The sequence below is a fragment of the Ochotona curzoniae genome, unplaced genomic scaffold (genome assembly GCF_017591425.1).
Source record: "Ochotona curzoniae isolate NIBS_2020 unplaced genomic scaffold, NIBS_Ocur_1.0 contig_883, whole genome shotgun sequence".
Lineage (NCBI taxonomy): Eukaryota > Metazoa > Chordata > Mammalia > Lagomorpha > Ochotonidae > Ochotona > Ochotona curzoniae.
In genome coordinates, this window is record NW_024466599.1 from 25,689,903 (window position 1) to 25,706,544 (window position 16,642).

Below are 16,642 nucleotides of genomic sequence, written 5' to 3' on the forward strand. Positions count from 1 at the left end.
CAGGATAAAGTTAAATCTCGGGCCCGGCACGGTGGCGCAGTGGTTAAGGTCCTCGCCTTGCACGCCCTGGATCGCATATGGGTGCCGGTTCTAATCCCGGCAGCCCCGCTTCCCTTCCAGCTCCCTGCCTGTGGCCTGGGAAAGCAGTCGAGGACGGCCCAAAGCTTTGGGACCCTGCACCCGCGTGGGAGACCCGGAAGAGGCTCCTGGCTTCGGACTGGCATAGTACCGGCCGTAGCGGCTCACTTGGGGAGTGAATTATCGGACAGAAGATCTTCCTCTCTGTCTCTCCTCCTCTCTGTATATCCGCCTTTCCAATAAAAAAATAATAAAAATAAATCTTTAAAAAAAAAAAGTTAAATCTCCTATCCCTCGGAACTCCCAGGAGAGATGTGCATTAAGACAAAAAATTGTAATATGATATTACATTGCTGATAGAATGAATTGAGGAATACTACTAACCCAAGAAGAGGAGGAGTTAATTCTGCATCGAAGAGAGGGTCATGTTCAGGAAAGCAGGACAATGCTTGACCAGGATCTGGAAGACTGAAGGGGGTGGGGGGAAATCCCTGGAGTGGACAGGAGAGGTAAGGAGAAGGTCCCTTCCGGATGAAGGGAGTGGAATACATAACAGCACCAAAGCCAAAACAGCATGCTCAGCTCAAAGAAACACATGGAGGTGCCAGCACCATGGTGTAACAGGTTGAGCCTCTCCCTGCAGTGCCAACATTCCATCTGGGTGCTGATTTGAGTTCAGACTGCTTCACTTTTCCATCCAGCTTCCTACTAATGACCTGGGAAAACAGAAAAAGATGGCCCAAAGCCATCTAAACTCTAAACTCATGTGGGAGACCCAGAAGAAGCTCCAGGTTCCTGGCTTCAGACCAGCCCAGCTCTGGCCATTGAGGCCAGCTGGAGTGAACCAGCTGATAGAAGACCTCGCTCTCCTTCTCTGTGTAAATGTGCCTTTCAACTAAAAATAAATAAATCTTAACACACACAGGTCCTCATATTGATACACAGACAGAGCTCCCCAAGCACCCCCCACCCTCTGTTCCTCCAGGTACTGCAAAGCAGGACAAGAAAATAAAAGCCATCCCTCTTGAGTCCACCTCCCAAAGCGCTCTACTCCTCAGGCCTGCCCTCAACCCAGGGGCTGGACAGTGTCGGGCAGCGCTGCCCTGGTCACCTGCCTACAGGACTGCCTTGCAGCATCACTACCGACCACCTGACTAGCCTCTGGGTTTCACCATGACATTACCACACCTGAGACCACCTGCCCATTCAGACTCTTTCCTCTTCCTGCCTTTCTCCCTCACCAGAGCCCCACAAGGGTGGGGGCTGTATCTTATTGTCACTGCGTCTCCAACAGTACCTGGCACAAGGAAGGCATTCCACGAACATCTGCCGAATGAATGAACACTGTCATATTTTTCCCAACATGCAACACTATGGCTACTGTAAAAATGAAAACTCATGCACAGGCATTGTGGCTCAGTGGATGAAGTCACCAGTCAAATCTCCCACATCCCATGTCAGCACGGCTGGTTCAAGACCCACTATTCCATATTTCTGATTCGGCCTTCTGCTAACAGGTCTGGGAGGCGAGATGATGGCTAAGTACTTGGGTTCCTGCCATCCACAATGAAGACCTGCATGGAGGGCCTGACTCCTGACTGTGGCCTGGTTCAGGCTCTCGCTGGCATCTGGGGAATGACCCAGCAGATGAAAGATCTGTTACTCTACAGTTCAAATAAGTGAACAAAAAAATATTTTTTTAAACTCAAATAAAGGTAGCAGATCACCTTTATAAGGTAACCACTATGATCTTTAATATGGAATACATGATCATGTTCTCATGAAGTTTTCTAATGTTCTCGACACGCTCGAGGCCTCCAATCTTATTCACAGCATCAAATCTGCAAAACATGATGTGCCCCAAATCTAACTGTGGACTGCTGTGACAACACAGGGGGTAAAACCACCTGCTGTGATGCTAACTGCCCATATGGGCACAGACTGCTGTCCCAGCTGCTCCACTACAATCCAGCTCTCTGCCAGTGCTCTAGGAAAAGGAGCAGAGGATGGCCCTGGTGTCTGGGCCCCATGTACCCACTTGGAAGACCTGGATGCAACTCATGACTCCTAGCTTCATCCTGGCCTGGCGCTGACTTTTTCAGCCATATGGGAACTGAATCAGCACATGAAGGAACTCTCATCCCTCCCTCCCTCCCTCTCCGTAACTCTTCCAAATAAATCTTTTAGATTTATTTATTGAGAGTTTTATGGTCTCTCCAATGTAAGGCAAACCTCACGCAAAATACGACATCAACAGATGCAGAGGTAAACGTGCATGCATTTATCACCTAGAGGGACTGTATAATGGAGATTAGTGCATCAAGAAGTAAAGCTACACTTCTGTATGCATCTCTACTCCTGAATAAAAGATGCACTCCTAATGAAACTGCTAAATATAGCTTGACAATAGGATACTGGATTTTCTATCACTGTTTATACCTACAATTAAATAGCAGAATGATGGACCTGTGACTGTTCATGAAGGACTACACTACTACAATAGCACAGGGGAAATCAGGGGTAGGAGGGGGAACTGGGGACAGTGGAGGGGAAATCCCTGAGTCTATAGAACTGTATCGTAAATAAATGAAAAAACATTTGTTTATTTACTTAACAGAGTTACAGAGAGCAAGTGGGAAGTGGGGAGACAGAAAAACATTCTCCACTGACTCACTTTCCATATAACCCAATGGCTAGTGCTGGGCCAGCCTGAAGGCAGGTTCCTCCTCCGGGTCTCCCACGTGGTGCAAAGGCCCAAGCACTTGACTCATCCTCTGCTGCCTTTCCTGGCACATCAACAAGGATCTGGATTAGACGTGGAGCAGCTGAGAAAACAAACTAGGATTCCAGTGGATGCAGACAGCAACTCTGCTCACTACACTATCCATAAATCAATCTTTAAAAAAAAGTTTAGTTCTGCTCAATTCCCATGAACTACTCCATTAGAGTCTCTCTAAAGAGAACAAGCTAGGGCCTGACACAATGTTAGCACTGAGATGCTTCATATCATGGCTTCTCCACTTCCCTTCCTGCACCCTGCTTGTGGCCTGGGAAAGCATTGAAGATAGCCCAAAGCCTTGTAAACCCATGTGGGAGACCCAGGAGAAGCTCCTGGCTTTGGATTAGCTCAGCTCCAGCCATTTGAGGAGTGAACCAGAGAAGTGAAGATGTCTGTCTCTCCATCTAATCCCAGCTGCCCTACTTCCCGTCCATCTCCTTGCTTGTGGCCTGGGAAAGCAGTCGAGGACGGCCCAAAGCCTTGAGACCCTGCACCTGCGAGGGAGACCCGGAAGAGGCTCCGGGCTCTGGATCAGCTCAGCTCCGGCCGTTGCGGCCACTTGGGGAGTGAATCAGTGGACAGAGGATCTTCCCCTCTGTCTCTTTCTCTCTATAAATCTGCTTTTCCAATAAAAATAAACCTTTAAAAGAGAGAGAGAGAACAAGCTAGCAGTTATGGATTAAAAAAACTATACTATCTAAACATGATGTACTGTCGCCATGAAGCGTGGAACATGGGAGGAAGTTATGCATACTTGAGGAAAATGGCCAAGTTCTGCCAATAAAACCAAAATGTCAGGAAGAAAATACTGAGCAACAATAGTAGAAAAATGGGGAAACACACAATGCCCATAAGAAAATCACCATTTTTTGAGAAACGAGAATCATGGCTGCTAGCTCAGAGTTCGTGTCTAACTGCGGGTCACACCAGTGCTGGAGAAGTTGTCGGGGAACCTGTGTACCCACTGCATGCCTCGTGCGAGGATGTGTTTGCGCTCCCTACTGCTATCTTACAAACTCCAAGGGTTTTTTTTTTAAGATTTATTTATTCTCATTGCAAAGTCAGATATACAGAGAGGAGGAGAGACAGAGAGGAAGATCTTCTGTCCGTTGATTCACTTCCCAAGCAGCCACAATGACCAGAGCTGAGCCGATCCAAAGCCAGGAATCAGGAGCCTCTTCCAGGTCTCCCACGCAGGTGCAGGGTCCCAAGGCTTTCGGCTGTCCTTGGCTGCTTTGCTAGACCATAAGCAGGGAGTTGGATGGGAAGTGGGACCTCTGGAATTAGAACAGCGCCCATATGGGATCCTGGCACATGCAAAGCGAAGACTTTAGCCACTAAGCTATTGCGCTGGGCCCAAACTCTGAGGTTTTAAGCTGCTGTAGGTAAGGACAGGAATTCTCTGGTATTCTAGGTAACAAAAGATAAAAGAACTATCACTGCAAGCTGAGCCATGCCATTACTGTCCTGACGAAACTTTCTGATCCAAACAGTAGGCCAGGACTTAAGAACCAACTTCACAAGTTCAAATATTGTGAAAAAATTTACTGCAAATCTACTTCAAGACCAATGAAAATGCAAATATGAACTGCAGCCCTGCCAAATCCATTTCTCAATATAAATGCCATGTAAAATTACACAAAGGATCCACTCTAACCCCTGTTACACGGGAATTACAAGAAGGCGGATTTAAATCCCTCTAGGTACAAATTTATTCTTCTCAGCCAAGACTTAACACCAATAAATGGAGGATTCACACGTAATCCCTCAAAGCAGACAGGCAGAAATTGTCAACTATGCTACAACTTTTTAACTAAGCATTTTAATCTCACTGGTGTAGTAGGGCCATTTCGAGGGCACAATATTTTTAAATGCAAATGCACAACAGTGTCCTTTAATATTTTTAAGGGTGAGTTTGTTTTCACAACAATCAGGAGGAAAAACTAAACACCTACCTTGCCATTTCTTGAAAATACAGCATCTGAGACTTTTTTTTGCAAAGTCACCTTAGAAATGCTGCCCTACAAATGGATGCAACACTCAGGCAAACATGAAAGATATTCATAGGCCAATAGTGTAATGAAAAGGGCTCCCCAGTCAACTTCTCTCCCTAGGAGACACTCATTAGCTGCCCAGCAATCCAGAACCAGACTCCAGCTAGGATTCCATCAGCCTTGGCTAATGAGATCCACTCCTCCACTAAGGAACTTCTCAAAATATCAATCTAGACTGAATCAAAGCCTGAACTTACATTATTGCCAGTGATAATAGCCAGTTCACAATTTGTATCAGAGCATGCATCACTGTCAGAAGCTAAAGAGGTAAATTCCTTTGAGAAAAATGGATCCCCTGGCCCACCCACTACGTTCTAAGATTAAAACCAGCATTCGCTCACACAACCACCAATGTGGGAGTATATACAAGTCTTCGACTAACCACAGGAAAAAAAATCAAGGAATCATGGGCTCAACAAGGAAATCTACTTCATCTAACACCCAATGCCTAGGATAGGATATTTAAGTGAATAGAATCACTTAAATAATAAAAAATAATAAAATCCGAACACAAACCTTCAAGCATTTAAAACTTATTACCAATCAATACTATTCCAGCTTGTCCAACATGAGGCCAAAGGCTGTCACCTAACTGCCACTAAGTCTCATGTGCCAATCTCACGGCCAAATCAGGCTGTGCTTTTAGGGACAGCACTGTCCTTCTGCCTCGAGATGAACTCCCTTTTAACTGCTTATTACACAACACAGAAAAGATAAGAGAACAATTCCTAAGCCTGCCAGGCAGGTAGAACCATGACCGGCCTTGTGATGCACCAAAAAAGGTAACTCGGTGGCTCTTCTTTTAAGACATTCTCTTTTCCCTGCTTCATTCCGTTTCCCTCCTTAACATTTCAGGATGGAACTTTCCAATGACAATCCTCATCATGCAAACAGCTCAGTAGAGAAGCTGAGCACAGCAGGACAGGGGACGACGTCCCTGCTGACTTCCGGTTAGAAGGACAACCCTCCCACTGCCCCCTTGCTGCTGGCCTGGTGTCCAGGCCAGGCTGCTCCCATCCCTTCCAGGGCACCATGCTGCCAGCCAAGCATCACTTACCGTGCCAGGCATGTGGCTTCGCTCGCTCTTCCCATTCTGGGAGCTGCTGTTTTTGAGTTTCTTTTTTTTCTTGTTTGTTTCTTTGTGCTCCTTCTGCTTGTTTTGCACTTCGATCAACACAGAAATAAAGCTGTTTTTCACTTCCTTTTCAAACTCCAGTTCATCTCGTAGGGCCAACTGCTGCACCAGCTCCTCGGAGTACTCCTTAATGGCGGTCTCAATTTCTTCCAGCAGTTCATTTAATTCAGATACTGAGAGCCTTTTCACTCCTGTTGACCAGAAACAAAGTACAGTGGCTGCTGAGATGAAAAGGGTTCGAGTCAGCTCAACACCGTATTCCACACCAAAGAGCAAAAACCACCGTCCGTGCAATTCAACTGACTGCCTGTGATCTCAAACTTCCAGGGTGCAGGGAGAACAGTCACTTACCACCCAACTGAGATACAAAAGCCTAAAAACGCATTTCGTGTCAATCAATCATCCCACAAACAGCCTTTCCAAGGCCCATGGAAAGTAATTGCAGACAAGAAACTGCCAGTGATACAGCACGACCCAGGACACTTCCGAAGTGGGAAGGGGGTATGTGCGCAAAACTATATGCGCATTTCATCACATATGCCCCAACCTGTAAATCTTGTTGAAGGCTGGGAAGATAACAGTCCCATTTTCATGTCTTTCAGCACTTTCCCTCATGTGAGAGACCTGCCACTAGGGAAGGCTTCGCCCCAGTGCCACCCAACACGGAGGCAGCCTCGTTAAAGAAGCAATGAGGGACCAAGCATGATGGCTCAGTGGCTACTTGCCTTGCAGGCACCAGGATGGCAAGACCAGTTCATGTCCCACCTGCTACACCTCCCTTCTAGCTCCCTGCTTGTGGCCTGGGAAAGCAGCGGAGGATGGCTCAAGCCTTGGGATCCTGCACCCATGTAGGAAACCTGGAAGAAGCTCCTGGCTTCTGGCTTCGGATCAGTTCAGCTCCTGGCTTTGTGGCCATTTTAGGGAGTGACCCAGCAGATGGAAGATCTTTGTTTTTCTCTCTGTAAATCTGCCTTCCCTATAAAAATAGGATGCTTGACTTTGTCTACCAGTGTCAATACCTACAATATCAGGATGCACTTATATAGCAGAATGATAGACTTGTGACCGCTTTTGAAGGACTATACTATTGGAATAATATGGATGAAATCAGCAGAAGGGGAAAGGTGGGGGGTTAGAAATCCCTGAGCCTAATGAACTTTGATAAAAATAAATAAAAGTTAAAAAATAAAAAAAGAGGCGATGAGGTCATGAGGATGGGCCCTAACCCAGTGTGACTGTTATCCTTGTAAACCAGAAGCTTGTAACACACACCTAGGACAAGTGACAGAAACAGAAGCCAGAGGGAACAGAGCCAGCAGCCAGGGGCCCCTGCAGCCCAGCCAGCAGGCTGCTCTCAGAGTGGCTATTACGCCTGTGGGATGAGCCTCCCACGCTGCAGCAGCCCTGACACGCCTACGTGGGCACTCAGTGCCCGAGCGTCATCAAAACCACGCGGCTGGCATCATCACACCCTCCCCACCACTCTACCCCCAGTGAGACTCAGGGCACCATGAGGCGGCCACACCACGTGCTCCACACGGACCACAGCAGCCAGTGTGCCATGGCCAGGCAGTCTCTTACTCTCTTCGTAGCTGCTTGTGCTGGACCTCTGCAGAGTCTGGATCTCCTGCGAAAGCATGGACAGCCGGTCAGACTGCGAGGGAGTCTCGTCGTCCTCCAGATCAGGGGATTCCTGCATCATTTCCTCAATTTCTTCAATCACCTTCCAACACAAACACACAATATACCGACAAAATGAACTCTGCCGCATGTAGCTTCCCTGAGGCAACCAGAAAAACTGTGCATTAGATGCACCACTAACCACTAACAACGTTCAGGACCCAGTGCTTTGGGTGATCAGAATCTTACTTTTAAGAATGAACAAGGCTTATTAAAAATAAATAAATAAATGAACGAATGACTCAGTGGGCCCCACTAGCTCCTGTGACGTGTGAGAAATGGGTGCTATGGAAACACGTGATGTACCTCAAACATATACAGTCAGAACCAGGTCCTAAAGCTACAGGTAAAGAACAAAAAAACTTGCCATATGCCATATACCACGGCTCAACCTAAAGCTACTGAATCAAAGATACAACACTGAACTTAGAACATGCATGGTGCCAGCATCTAGCACGTAAAGGTGCTCTTGCAATGCCAGCATCCCACATGGATGCTGGTTCAAGTCCTCACTGCTCCAGTTCTGATCCAACAGCCTGCTAATGACCTGGGAAATCACCAGAGCAGGGCTCGAGTACTTGGGCCCCAGCTACTCACATGGGAGACCTAGAAAAAGATCCTGGATATGGCCTGGCCTAGTCCTGGCTATTGGGCCCATTTGGGGAGTAAATCAGCTGACCGAGATTCTCTCTCTCCCCGCCCCCCTTTCTTTTTCTACCTACTTTTAAATTCATAAATCTTTTCTTAAATTTTTGAAGATATAATAGTAAAAAAAAAATTATATATAGAAAAAATGACCTCTCTAAAAGCAAAATTTAACAGCAGAAAAAGACTGTGTATTGCTTTAATGAAAGATAAAGAGGTATTTCAAATTACTTAAAGTATAGAAATTTAAAGAGTAAAAAAGTTGCCCAGAGTGGCAAAATTTTAGGAACATGTCTGCCTTTTCTCGTGCTTCTCCTCAGAATCCTGTGCTAGTGCATATTCCAAAGGCCGAGAAGGATCTGGAACTCGGACAACTTTAGCCAGGTAAATTTTTCCTGCTATGTACTGACTAATTTAACAGTTAAAACAACAACTACCAAGAGCCATAAAATGAAAGAGCACAATATCTTGAGCGTATGTAATAGGCTTTAGCAGGGAGGTGGGAACACATTTGAAGGAAAACTTTCCACAGTAGGCATGATAAAGCTAAACAATGACACACTCAAGAAGGCTAGAGAATGTGTTTCTCCAAGCCTTAAAAAGCGAGACGGCCTGTGACAGTCAGGCAGAAATATACGGGGATGATGACCTCTCCAAGCCACATCTTTCCCTGCATTATTAGACTCCACTTCAAAACAGCCCTTTGGCCGATTAGTCCTTCGCTCTTTAAGCACCACGCTCTTCCCAGGCCTGGAACAATCCAACCACAAATATGACCAAAGCGCATCAGCAAGCCACATTTTTAATGCTCTCTTCCCAACCTTGCTATCATACATCTCTCCTTACCGACCTTGTCTTTCGGACTAAATATAGAGTGTGGCAGAATTCACAGTCCAAGTGGCCATGGAACAGTTTATTTCAGGAAGAGTTCTTGGACACTATAACACAGGTGGGAGGAGTATTCAGAAAATGAGAAAGCTGATTTGAGTGGTTTCAAATGAACACAGGGCTGGCATTCTCAGGGCATTCCACACGAATAATGCTCACTTCTTTCTGCACTTCTGGAATGTGCTAATGATTTTTGCACAGGGTATTACAGAAACTTAACTAAGTAACATTTACACAGATAAATTGGTATGCCCATGTGTGGGTATAAGCCCAAAGAACCACAACATTTTTTCTGCTTTGGGTTGCAGCAACAACCCTCCCGAACTTGCTGTAAGCTCCAACAATGCTCAAGTGGACATCGCAGTTAGCCTAATCCCACATGCTGCAGGTTACAGACTCCCTTTTGCTCCACTGGAGGAGTTAACTGTTGGGTCTAGAAGGAGAGGCCAGCAGTTGTCATGGACAGCCACTGCAGGAAATCCTCCGTGCCCCGCATTGATGGCCAGCAACCCCACCTGGTCGGCAGTGAAGAGGGGCTCCTCGTTAACGCAGGACACGATGATCGAATGCATGTCCAGCTGTTCTCTCAGCTCCTCGTCATCCGACGTATCGAAGAGCAAACTGTCAGTGCCCTGAAAACAAAAACACCCACAGTGAGAGCAGGACCTTCCGATGCAAACAGAGCCAACAGCTGGGGAAAGGAGCAAGCTGAGGACAGAGGATCTGCCCAGAGCCTTTCCTATCAGCGAGGGACTACCGTCACCACTCTGCAACCAGTGTGCAAGGGCTTTATGGCTCAGCTCAAGCAGAACCCAGGTAAACACAGAAGGAATATGAAATGATGAAGGTTGCATACAGTTCTTATTGCCTGGAATACATAAACCATGTGTCATTTCACTAAATGAGTGCTACAGGGTTCATGGATACAGAGAAAAAGTACTAGCCAGCTGAGTGAGGAAAATGTGGGTAAATACAATCTAATAGTAAGACTGGTTATGGGAGCAGACATCTGGCCTAATGGTTAAACCACTGGTTGGGATACCCACATACCACCATGAGTGCCTGGGTTCAAGTTCCAGCTCCTGCCCAGATCCAGCTTCCTACTCAGGCACACTCTGGGATGCAATAGGTGATGGCTCACGGACTTGGGTGCTGCCACCCACATGGGAGACCCAGTTGGAACTTCTGGCTCCTGGCTTCGGCCCAACCCAGCACCAGCAGAATTGGCCATGTGGAGAATGAACGCAAAGATGGAAACTATCCCCCTGTCATTCTGCTTTTCCAGTACATGTCAAAAAAAATTTTTTTTTAATGGCATAAGGATGCATTCATTTTAAAAAGTCCCTTTGAAGAAAAACACATGGGAGGAAGGAGAGATCACAGAGAAGATGTTGCTGAGCCAAGCGGATGAGAAGCATTCTATTTTAGAAGCATTCTCGAGAAGGGCACTAGATTTAGATTAGGTTTGTGGTCACTGCCAAAACATATGAGCAATACCAGGAAACTATTAGAATAAATTTCCATGAGAACAGAAAAAAAATTTACCCCAGATCATCTTTCCACAGTGAGTGCCAAGCGCATTCAAACAAAGATGGCATCTGCTAAGGCTGGAATCCCTTTCGACCTTTGAAAACTAACCTTGGTTGGCATGCGGGTCATTACTCGTTCTCCATTTGGCCGAGATGTGCCTTGTCTTTGCTAAGTATTGCCACCCTTATGCCAGGGCTACACACAGAGCTAGGAGAGCTGATTCCCTGTGTGAAACTAAAGGCACATCACAGGAAAACTATCCAGGTAAGAATGTGGGATATCCTAGGGCCTCATTGCAGCAAAACACTGAATTTAGAAACATGACATCTTCATTTCAATTTTACAAATTAACCTCCAACCTAGCAAACCACAATGTTTCTGAATGTTTTCATTTATAAACAATTGTTAAGGATTTATTTATTTGAAAGAATGAAAGAGAGGGAGAGAGAGATTATCCTTCACTGGTTCACTCCCCAAATGTCCTTAACAGCCAAAGCTGAGCCAATCTGAAGCCAGGCACAAAAAACTGCTTCAGGTCTCCCAATGGGCCATCCCTCACTGCTTTCTCAGGTCATTAGCAGGGAGGTGGACAAGAAGTGCAGCAGCCAGGACATCGACTAGCCCCCATATGGAATGCCTGATATACGATTGCAATGGCCCATTTTTCTCATCTTAATGCAAAAAGAAAATTGCAACTCACGTTACCAAAAAAAAAAAAAAAAAATTACCATAGCTTCAGCTTTTGTAATTGGACTAATCTAAAAAATGCTTTTGGAAGGTAAATTTCACATAGCATACTCATGGAAATAGAAAATCCAGAGTATAGGATACATAAAACCACTAGTCCAGATTTAGACTTTCAATAATACTCTGAATTAGGAAATGACTGAGCCTTAAAGTCCTTGTGGCTCATCTGTTCTAGAACTCACTGTGCACTACAAACCTTCCTGCAGAGTGGAGTTTTATTCCTTGAAGCTGGAACAATCATGTCACGGTGGAAAGACAGTAGGATGGATGACCACATGCACATTTTAATCTATTAAGTTTTCCAGCTAAATCTTTTCCAGTCAGTACTGGTATTAAACTCACAGTCTATGTGTTACTACCTTGCATATACCACTGCTCTGGCATTGAAAAGATGCAAAAGACAGCACACAGGAGCAAGTCTTCAAGATGCAACTTATGAACAGCAGCACAAGACACAGATTTTATTCAGTGAAGATAAATACTCCATTCATGCTGTAATTGTGTTTCTCTTTGAAGCCATACAAGAAGTTCTTTGCTATTTTTCAACATGTCACACACAAAAAGAACTTGCGGGCTAGCTACAATGGCTAGTCCATGACAATTTTAAACAATTTAGAAAAAAAAAATATTTTTTAAAACTAAAAATCTTGGAGGTGATGTTGTGCCACAGTGAGCCCAGTAGCTGCTTGCAACATGACAAAACTGTGCCAACGTGCGTCGCAGCTGCTCCAGTTCGCATCTGACTTCCTGCTAATCCACCTGTGAAGGCAGCAGAGGTTGAGTCAAATGCCTGAGCCCTTCGCCCATGTGGGAGATCCAAGCCAAGTTCAAGCTTCCTGACTTTAGCCTGGCCCAGCCTTGACTAGTACTGCCATTTGAGAAGTGAATCAGTGGATGAATTCTGTGTCTGTCTCTGTGTTTCAAGTAAGCGAGTAAATAAAGTTTTTAAAATGTTAGAAATGCTTCAAGTTTAATTCAATTTTGGCATTAAAATTGGGATACCATGCAATGTTTGAATATGTTTCAATACGCACAATATCTTGTGCAATGTGCAATCAGGGCATACTTAGCTGTCCCCTCAAACGTTTCACTTCCCTTTACAGCATAAATATCCAAACATTTTGAAAATAAAATAGTAATAATAAAATTACTAAATACGATAGCTGATTCACTTTCCATCATAAGCTCTCGCTCTACGATCACACTGATAAGGCTGTTCAAACATATTTCTTGGCATTTCCAACGTGCTAGGCCCAGGGGTACTGACTACAGAGACAAATGCAAAAACACCTGCTGCAAAGCCATCATCTAGCACCAGACCCATCATCTAGCACCAGACCCGGAAACATATGCAACACTGCGACAACACAGCAGTGGTTTTCACAGACACCGACAAAGCACTCTGGAGCAAAGCATCCACGAGACCACACAGCTGAATTATCCCTTGGGACAGGTAATGAATGCTTTGTCCCACAGAGCTGAGTGCGTGCACCTTTCTTCCACGCAGGGCTTCCAGCTACAGCTAAATGACCATCTGTCAGAACCACCAAAGGCAGGTAGTTCCCAAGTGGAAGGTGGGATTAAGTGTACTTTAAAGTCCTAAACCAGTAACAACAAGCTTCAGAGAGGAGGGGAAATTGCAGCTAAGCTCAAAATGATGACTAGAACATAAACAAACAGAAGATCAGGATAAGCTAGTGCATGCCTCCTCACTAACTGTTTGACAAGTAATCTAATACTTGATAGGATCAATGACTGGGATAAAGACTAAGAAACCCTTATCTAGGGCCTGCTGCAATGGCTCAGTGGCTAAATTCCTGCTTTGTGTGTGTCTGGAGCCCATATGGGTGCAGGCTAATATCCTGACTGCTCTACTTCCCTTCCAGCTCCAGGCCTGGGAAAGCAGTCGAAGATGGCCCAAACCCTTGGGACCCTGCACCCACATGGGAGACCTGGAAGAAGCTCCTGGCTTCAGATCTGCTCAGCACCTGCCTTTGCAGCCATTTGGGCAGTGAACCAGTGAATGGAAGACCTTTCCCTTCCGTATCAACTTCTGTAAATCTGCCTTTCCAATCAAAGTACACCTTTTAAAAAAAAAATTTATATCACCATAGGAAACACAGTTCATATTCTGCACTTTACTAGAAAATATTAAGAGGTTTTCCTGAATCATGTATTTAAGAAAATCATGTTCATAAAGCATTCACAATGCTATGTTTAAAATATCAGTAGCCCTAATGAAATATATAGCATGCCAGAAGATTTAGCAAGAGTTTACACTGTTATATTATGAGTAAGTTAAATAGTCTGGCCTTGAAGCCTACATAATTTGTCCATATCTCTCATTAGCTTTGGCCCAATGGACACTGATATTCCACTGTAAGTAATTATTTTCACTTCCTGGTCTACTAGCTGTAATTACCACTAAGCTCACACTTTTTTTATTTTTAAAGATCAATTTTTATTTTTATTGGAAAGTCAAGCTCACAGAGAGAAGGAGAATCAGACAGAAAGATCTCCCATCCACTGGTTCACTCCCCACGTGGCCCCAACAGCCGGAGCCGAGCCGACCCAAAGCCAGATACCAGCAGCTCCCTCCAGGTCTTCCACCGGGTGCAGGGTCCCAAGGCTTTGGGTTGTCCTCTACTGCTTTCCCAGGCCACAGGCAGGGAGCTGCATGGAAACTGGAGCAGTGAGAACATAAACCAGTGCCCACATGGGATCCTAGAGTGTGCAAGGTGAGGATTTAGCCACTGAGCCACGGCACCAGGCCCAAGCTCTTGCTTTTTACTCAAGATATTTTCACTGACAACAATGTAACAAGAACAGCAAGCAGAGCCCGGTGCAATAACACAACAGCTAATGTTCTCTCCTGGAACGCACCAGGATCCAGGGTTCTAATCCCGGAGGCCCCACTTCCCATCAAGCTCCCTGCCTGTGGCCTGGGAATGAAGTTGGAGACGGCCCAAACCTTTGGGACCCTGCACCAGAATGGGAAAAAGCTCCTGGTTCCCGGCTTTGGATTGGCTCGGCTCTAGCCACTGCAGTCACTTGGGGAGTGAACCGTCGGACTGAAGAGCTTCCTCTCTGTCTCTCCTCCTCACTGTATATCTGCCTTTCCAATAAAAATAAATTAAAAAAAGAGTAGTAAGCAGAGTAAGTTAGTCAGCAACACAGGGTAAAGCTAAGAATTGCCAAGCCATTGAAACATTCCCAGGGCTGGTGCTGAGGCACAGTACGTTGGCCTCTGCCTGCAGTGCCAGTATCCCATATGGTACCAGTCTGAGTCGCAAATACTCCACTTCCAACCAGCTCCCTGCTTATGACCTGGGAAGACAGTGAAGGAAAGTCAAGTCCTTGGGTACCTGTGTCCACAGGAGAAACCCAGGAGAAGCTCCTGGCTTCAGATCAGCTCAGCTCCAGCTGTTGCAGCTATTTGGAGAATGAACCAATGGGTTGAAGACCTCTCACTCTCTCTCTTTGCAATGTTGCCTTTCCAATATAAGTAAATCTTTAAAAACATTTTTTTAAAAGATAAAATGTTCCAGTTTTTCACAAGAATGCACATCCTCTCCGTCAAGCCACTAAATTCATCAAAAAGTTAACTACATATTGACATTCCAATACCCTCAACATAGTACATCAAAGGCTGGAATTCTCCCCGGGAATTCCCAGCACACTAAAACACTGAAATACAAGTTGCAGGGAGGAGGATGGAAATCATTCAACAACCTACACAGTTGGTGAAAACGCAACTAACCATTCAGAAGCAAGTGTGTGCAGGGAAGAAATGGAGGAATCCACTAGCACAGTGACAGCACCACAGCCGAGAGGGAACCAAGCTCGGACAGTGGAGGCAACCCACTGAACTCAAGTTTGACACCGACACTCCTGTATGACTTCCATGTTCAGGCCGAGTTACTCAGAATTACCCGAGTCCATCCCCAACTTACCCCTTTCTCGGAGAGGTTCAGGGTTAGCAAATGCAGGGTCCTGGTGTGCGATGACTTCCAGTCCACAGGCATTACATTTCCGTAATTATCTGTCAGGGCATTCCAAATCCTGAACAAGAGAAAAACCACCATCAACGAGAGCAAACACTGCATAGGCCTTTTACTAAGCACACATTCAGTGGCACAGTAAAATGAGGAAACCAGACAACAAAAATTTTAAAAAGGCATTGTTTCTCAGGAAAACACCCACAAGGGAGAATCTCTCAAGTAAGAATTAATAAAAAATTATATATCATTGGGCTTTCTAGAAGTCCCGAGGGATGGTGCGCAGAGGCTAAGAACCTCCCTCTCATAGCTGGTACTTCACATCACTTACGTGGCGCTGCTCTACGCAACCCGGATACTCAGCCTCATCCAGCATCAGCAGTGATATCCCATCTCACAGGCATAGAAACAGATGTAGAGGCAGATAGAAGAATGCTTCCAGAGGCAACAGGTGCTAATACACTATGCACCACTGTTTTCTTCTGAAACTCCCAGACACATTGAATGGGTCATAAACTGCATAATTTCTCTCAATAAAGGTAGGTTATCAGGGGCTGGTGCAATGGTACCTTTGGCTAACCCCCCACCTCCAAGTGTCAGCATCCCATGTGGGTACTGGTTCATTTCCAGCTGAACCACTTTCCATGCAGCTCATTGTTAATGGCCTGAGAAAGCAGCACAGGATGGCCCAAAGCCTTGTGACCCTGTATCCCTGTGGGAGATCCCAAGGGGGCTCTTGGCTTTGGATCTGTTCAGCTCTGACTACTGCAGCCAATTGGAGAGTGAACCAGCAAATGGAAGATTTTTCTGTCTCTCCTTTCTATAAATCATTTTAAATAAAAATTTTGTTAAGGTTAGTTTGATTTTTTTCTGAAGAAATAATCCATTCTCAACTTGAGACCAAGATGGAAAAACCAATCTGTACCACACCAGGCTAAACTCTAGAAATGACAAGAGAAGCTCACAGTAAGATGCAGAGATATTTTTTAAGAGGTTTTTTGTTTGTTTTTGTTTTTTCAGAAAGTCATATACATAGAGAGAGGAGGAGAGACAGAGGAAGATGTTCCATCTGTTGATTCACTCCCCAAGCAGCTGCAATGGCCGGAGC

At 45.4% G+C, this 16,642-nt stretch overlaps 1 protein-coding gene across 3 annotated transcripts in view; it reads right to left on the bottom strand.

Moving 5' to 3' along the window:
• FEZ2 (fasciculation and elongation protein zeta 2) overlaps positions 1-16,642 on the bottom strand; it is a 40,232-nt gene that overhangs the window by 19,883 nt on the left and 3,707 nt on the right. For 2 of the 3 annotated variants that reach the window (XM_040993066.1, XM_040993065.1), the window contains exons 2-5: positions 15,490-15,598; positions 9,775-9,891; positions 7,628-7,769; positions 5,969-6,237 (exon numbers count right to left, since the gene is read on the bottom strand). In XM_040993066.1, coding sequence (XP_040849000.1) covers positions 5,969-6,237; positions 7,628-7,769; positions 9,775-9,891; positions 15,490-15,598 — 637 coding nt within the window. Of the gene's footprint in view, positions 1-4,679; positions 4,879-5,968; positions 6,238-7,627; positions 7,770-9,774; positions 9,892-15,489; positions 15,599-16,642 lie in introns of those variants that run through there. The other variant, XM_040993067.1, reaches the window with a different exon arrangement.